At 63.0% G+C, this 6,308-nt stretch overlaps 1 protein-coding gene across 1 annotated transcript in view; it reads right to left on the bottom strand.

Annotated features, from left to right (window-relative positions):
* The window catches only part of ZNF518B (zinc finger protein 518B), a 5,480-nt gene extending 4,731 nt beyond the window's left edge, over window positions 1-749 (bottom strand). The window contains exon 1 of the mRNA XM_012724041.1: window positions 14-749. Within this exon, the coding sequence (XP_012579495.1) occupies window positions 14-689 (676 nt within the window). The 5' untranslated portion in view covers window positions 690-749. The remainder of the gene's footprint in view (window positions 1-13) is intronic.
* Window positions 750-6,308: the final 5,559 nt, after the last annotated feature.

The following is a 6,308-nucleotide window of genomic DNA, read 5'->3' as shown; positions in this document are numbered from 1 at the left end:
GGCAGCCGCCGGCCGGCGGGCCGCTCGTGCACCCGCTTCCTGTGCTTGACGATGTAGTCGTTCCGCACGGCGCCGTAGTCGCAGTACTCGCAGCGGTAGGGGAACACGCCCGTGTGCTTCACCAGGTGCCGCTGGAACTCGCCCTTGGTGTAGGAGACGCAGCTGCAGTGGGAGCAGATGAACTTGATCTCCTCGTGCTGCAGCGTGTGCTTCCGGTACTGCAGCGGGTCCTTGGTGGAGAAGCGGCACTTGTCGCAGTAGTGCTTGCCCGGCTTGAAGTTCCTCACCTTGAACTTGCTGCTGGCCGAGCCCGAGGCGGGCGGGCCGTCCTGGCCCGCGGGGGCGGGGCTGGGGCTCTTGCTGCCGTAGTGCGAGGGGGCGGGCGCCACCCTGAAGTTGCACCTGAAGCACACGTTCCCGTCGTCCCCCCGGCTGGGCCCGGGGCCCCGGTCGGCGTCCTGGAGGGGGACGTCGTAGACGCTGCGGCACCTGGTACACGTGGCGCTGCCCAACAGGGTGGCCTCCGCCTCCGCGCCCCGGAAGAGCAGGGCGGGGGCGCCGGGCCTCTCGGGCCGGGGGGCCCTGCTGCTGCTGGGCTGCTTGGGCGACATGCTCAGGGCCCCCCGCCCGCCAAGCGCCCCAGCCGAGCAGGACTGCTGCCCCGTCTCCTTCATCTTCTTTATCTGCATCTCCGAAGGGGCCAGCCGGGCGACGTCACATGGCAGCTCCCGGTCCTCCCGACACTCCAGCGGCACTACAGGGGAGCAAGCAGCACACAGCAGGGTTAGTGCTGGGACTTCCGGGCGAGCCGAGCACCTTCCACACGCACCTGCCGCTGGCCGGGCCTCGAGAGCTTCGTCAAGCTGACTCCCAGCAGGACACTCGCCGCCAGTGATGCCGGCGGTCGGCGGCAGCCGGCCAGCCCAGCTCTCGGAGACGCGGCTGTGGGCTGGGGCGGGAGGGGGCACGGGGCGGGCTGGGGAGCGGAGATGCCGCAGGGCCTCAGGCACCCTGGCTGGCGGGGTGTTAAGGGCTGGGCCTGGAGCAGTGGCCGAAGGAGGGGCCGGGGAGCGCGGGGAGGGCCGCAGGGGAAGCTGGCCAAGGGGTCACAGGCGGGGGCCGGGGCCCGGAGGGGCCGCGCTGACGTTGCCCAGCAGCTGGGAGGGCAGGTCAGCAGGCCAGGCCCAGGGCGCCGTGCTGTGCCGGAGACGCACAAGGCTCTTCTGGGCCCGCGCGACGGCCGGGCGGCAGAGACCCGCGCTCCCGCCACAGTGCTGCCGGCCGTCAGCGCACGTCTCGCCCCAACACACAGAACCAGGAGCCAGCGAAGTCGCTCTGTTTTGGGCAGCGAGCCTTCTGTGGCCTTAAAACGCACCTGCCGAGCCCGCTTCCCCATCTGGCCGTGGGCGCCGGCCGACCCCCGCATCCTGGGGCGCGCACCCCCCAGGCAGCCCAGGAGGCTCCCTAACTTCTGACAACTTGACGACGGCAGTACGCCGCCTGGCCATGACGTCAAGCTTGGGTGTGACCTGCAGCGCCAGCTGAGGACTGCAGCCCGCAGCGGGGAGGCCGGGCCCTCGCTGCCTGCGGGCAGAGCCGCCCCTCGGGACACGGCCTAAATGCCAGTCTGCCCTGGCGGGGTGGCTCTCGCCTCTGCGCTTCCTCGCTCTGGTCTCAAAGACTCGCATGGAGACGGATGGAAAACCCCGAGTCTGCTAGAAACAGCTAGTGACGCTGAGGGCTGGAACCACCACGGACGACCCTGTGGCGGCCACCCGAGAGGAAGCACCCGACTTAAATGCTGGCAACAGCAAGGCTCACGAGTTACAGGGCAGCAGGCACGAAGCGGCGGTCACGGCCTGGGCGCCTGGAGCCGGCCCCAGGGTCCCGCCCTTGCTGGCCGGCGCCTCCCCTGCACTCGGCTGAGCCGGCCTCGCGGCTGCTGGAGAACCAGGCGCTTGGGTGAGCCGCTCACACTCCAGGAGCCGCTTGAAATGAAATGCCCATTTTGTTGAATGAACTAGGGGAGGAAAGGTGATGTCCACCATGGCCGTGCCCCGGGGGCAGCATGGACTCCGGCCGGCGGGCGCTCCTCGCAGACCCCCACTGGAGCGACAGCGCCGTCCGGGGCAATGCCACGCACGGGCCTTGGGGCAGGCAGGCTCCTGGCAAGCAGGAAGGGGGACGGACGCCCTCACATCCACCCTGCCGAGGGGCACCCTAGAGGCGGCCGGCTGCCTGGCCAGCTGCTGCTGTTTGGACAGGGGGAGCAAGCAGAGCACGCTCATTCTGGAAATCCTGCGGTCACATCCCAGGGGCTCCCCCACATATGCAAGAGGCAGCGTGCAGCCCTGCACCCAGGAGAGCCCAGGGAAGGAGCAGGCAGGTCTGACGCTCAAACTGTCCCTTCCGCTGGGTCCTCTCAGCTCTGGTGAGGAAATCAGCTCTGGCATCATCACATGTACAGTGACGAGAAGCAACACACAACTGTGCGAAGCACCAGGCCAGGGCTCCTGTGTGCTGAACCTTCTGTTCCTTCCGCACGGCTGGCCAAAGCGAAGGCTGGCGATTCCCAGTAACCAAAAGCTAGTCTGCCCGGAGGCGCCCAGGAACGGGAGACGCGTAATACTGGGTCAAGGAAAATCCAGCACTAGACATGCGAATTAGTCCCCCAGCTGGATGATGTCCAGAAGGAACGGCGTTTCCGCTATTTCAGATTACGACCAAGAGCCGGAATTGGAATGAACAAACATATCTAAGTAAGGGAAAACATCAAGTAATACAAACTGCCTTTCATGAAAAATGACCAGGCCTCAGGGCGTCGGCACCTGTGCCGAAGGATACGCGTGTTTCCCCAGGCAAAGAGGGCTCCGCTGGCCGCGGGCGGGCGGGCGGGCTGGCCGGCCCCAGCGGCCCGCCCCAGTGTTCTCTGGGTAAAGGCGCAGTGGGTGGGAAGAGCACCAGGCCTTCGGCCGATCAGCTGGCTGACGCTGGCCCTGCTCACCCGTGTCTCTCCGGTCAGTGCCCATGGCAAAGGAGGCCGTAGGGCGCAGGGCCGGGCCGGCCGCTGTGTGCACAGTGCGGCCAAGAGAGAAGCTGGCACCATTTCGAGAACTCCAAATGCAGAGCCACATCAGAGAAGCAAAAGCTCAAACACATGCCTGACGGGGACGGCGGCGGTCGAGGCGGCAGAGACCCGCGCTGGCCGAGGGCACGGCCTTCCACACCCGTGCCTGCTGCGGGCTTGGGGTCCACGCGGCGCTGCCGAGTGCTTCATGGAGGCCGGTCAGAAGACACTAGAAGCTGCAGGGGCCCTTTTCCCCTAAGACACAACCTCTCAAAAGAAAGGAGTGCTGGGTTCTGGAGGTCTACACCGACAGTTCCGTATGTGGGGCAAGACTGTGGAGCCCCCGGGGTTCCGCTGGGCTTAAAATGCTCAAGGAAAAACAAGCATCAGCGGCATTATTACAGAAATCCTGCTAAACACACACAGTGCCACCAGGTCTCTGAAGCTGACGATAACACAAAGGTGCACACACCCTTCATTTTTGTGTTTTTTTTCCCCTTAAAGAAAATACAAAAGTTTGTAGGAGAAATGGATTAAGAGTTTAGTAGAGGGCCCTCCGTGTGGCGCAGCAGGTGAAAGCACAGCACTGGGAAGCTGAAGCCGCTTCTGCATGAGTTCGATTCCCGCGTGCCCCGGAGGTGACCACAGGGCGCGGCAGACCTCTCCTGACCCGCCCGCTGCTCCCCTCAGCAGTGGACTTCGTCGATCTGCCTGTTCTGCTCCCCGCTCTGTCTCTGGTGAATCCTCTCACCCTCCACATCTCTGGCCTGTACCCCAGCTCTGTATGAATAAATAAATCTTTAAAAAAAGTTTAGTAGAACCAAACACGAGAAACAGCTCCTGCTGACCAACGACTCCTGGCCATGGCTGCATTTGGGGGACCCATGTGCCCTAGGTGCCCAGAATGTCACTCGAAGGGGTTCTAGGGTGGCTGGCCACACTGGCTGAACACTGGAGTGACCTGAGCAGCTTTAAAACCAGTGGTGGCGAGGACCCCCGTACAGGGGAGAGGCCCTTCAATCTCTTCCCACCACACCCCATACCGCAAAGGGCAAGTCTGTTATAGGCGCTGCCTCTGCTGACTGGCACAGGAGAAGGCTGCAGAGGAAAGACTGCAGTCACAGGTTGGGGCAGGAAGCTGCTAAGGCCCTTCGGCCTCAAAACCTTCCAGGGACTGCACGTGTGGAGAGGCCGAGAAACAGCCCGGCGCCTCAGCCCGGCCAGCCGGTCTCCTAAGCCCGGCCAGGGGGTGATGGGGCGAAGCCCTGGCTTGGCCACAGGGCCTGGGCCACACCCCCACGGTGTCTGTAAAGTGAGCTGAGGGCAGTGGGCACCCGGGCCCACCTGGAGTAACCTGGCGCTGCTTCAGCCCTGCCGTGGGCTGTTCTCCACACAGCGGTGTGCTTTAGGGGTGGGGCAGTGGTCTGCTTGGGGGCCGCTTGGGGTGGCTGGCTGTCCAGTCCAGCGGGTGGCGCTGCCTGCGGGCTTATCTGGTCGGCCAGTGTCTGACCCGACTCTGCATTCAAGGCGCCCCCACAGAAGCTGCGACACTGAGCAGTGGCAGTCGGCACGGGCGGCCTCGGCACTGCCTGCACTTCTGCTGGAGCTGACAATGCGCGTAAAGACTGGGCAGGTGGCCTGGCGCTGCTTCCCGCTTTAGCCGGAGTCCCATGCGGTCAGCCCTCGGACCCTGGCCTCTCCCTTGCACCCGCTGAGACAACTGGGTGTGAAGGCACTCGCCACAGAGGCCCGGCTGTGGGCTCCAGCCCTGGGTTGGGGCCGCCCCTCGACTGCAGCACTTTTCCTCTGTAAAAACAAGGGGAGTGCGTCCCGAGCGGCGGCAGTGCCAGTGTCCAGCCACGCAGGGACCTGCGGCATCCGACGGTCCAGTTCCTGAGCTGGGCAGGCTCGTGGTTTGCCTTCTCCCTGGCCCGCCACGGGGTGGACCTTTCCAGCCACGCTCCCGGTGGGGCCAGGAAGCTGCAGTCGGCCGATCTGTCTGCGCGAACAAGGGAAGTGCGGCGTGTGCCAGGCGGGTGCGGAGGACGAGGCTGGGCACCCCCGAGCGGCCTGCTCAGTCCACAGCACGGAGGGGCCACAGAGGCGCACGGCTCACAGGGCCAGCGAGTGGACGATAAAGGAGGCCGCTTTCGGATGACAATCCTAGAAATGTTCTGTGTTCTTCCTCTTGCCTGAAAACTGGTTCAGATCCTGACTTGAAGGCAAACAGATGTGTTTTTAAAATTGCCACGGTTGGATTTTAAAGGTCTATGTTGGTTTCGAGTATCATTATCAGAGGTAGACCCAACCAAGGCAAAAAAAGTAATCCTCCTTTGTCTGCCTTTTTAGCAATGCACTTACAATGAATGTTATCAGTGTAAGAACTGGCTACTAAGGGTTTTTTTTTTCCCTTCAAGGCTCTATTACAGTTAAGATTAAAAAATTGTACAAATGCATCCTGGGTTCGAGATAACATCAATGTCATATAATTTCACAAGCTGAGCATTCTGGCTACAGAGACAATACCACTGGCTTCCCAAGCACCGGCGCTGGGCATCCCGGACACTGGCCAGGAAGTGTGTCTTGCAGCGTACACGCCAGGGGTGGGGCTGAACTTTGCATGTGTAACTTGGAGATAGGGATTCTCCCAGCCCCTCCTCTACAGGAAAATGCTTCTGCCTCCTGGAGGGAGCCTCGCCTGCGCTCCCTGCCCGTGAGGGGAGCATGGATCCAGCCCAGCCGTGTAGACTTCCATTTGCAAAGAGGAGAAAGTGCTCGCCACATCGCCGTTTTAATTTAGTGGATCGACGGCTCAAGACTCGTCTTTAAAGCTGGGGTATTTTGAAAGGATTCACTGAATGCCCAACTGGACAGAGACGCTCTCTTCTTTCGCTGGCTTTCCTTTTCCGATTCTTTTCGGGTTTTGTTCGTTAAAAGGCTCCATCCTTTCCTTCCACCCTACCCGGTTACCCCTGGCCTGAGACTGCCTGGCCAGCCCAAGGTAAGAAGATAAAGAGGGCCGGTGGCCTGGGGGAGGTCCCTCAACGCGGGCCATCGGCCTTTGCCGGGGGTCAACCCCGCCCCGCCGCTCCTCCGCTCCCCTTCCCCCACGACGGGCCGGCTCGCGGGCCCCCGGCCCCCAAGGAAAGACAATGCCAGGCGGGTTTGCAAGTTTATTGTTGGCACACTCCCACGTGGGGTGCAAGGCCCGGGCGGGTCGGCGTCCCGCGGCGGGGCGCGG

This window comes from Condylura cristata, unplaced genomic scaffold (assembly GCF_000260355.1).
Source record: "Condylura cristata isolate star-nosed mole 26May11 unplaced genomic scaffold, ConCri1.0 scaffold00012, whole genome shotgun sequence".
NCBI classification, from domain to species: domain Eukaryota; kingdom Metazoa; phylum Chordata; class Mammalia; order Eulipotyphla; family Talpidae; genus Condylura; species Condylura cristata.
This window is presented reverse-complemented; position numbering and strand designations above follow the sequence as displayed.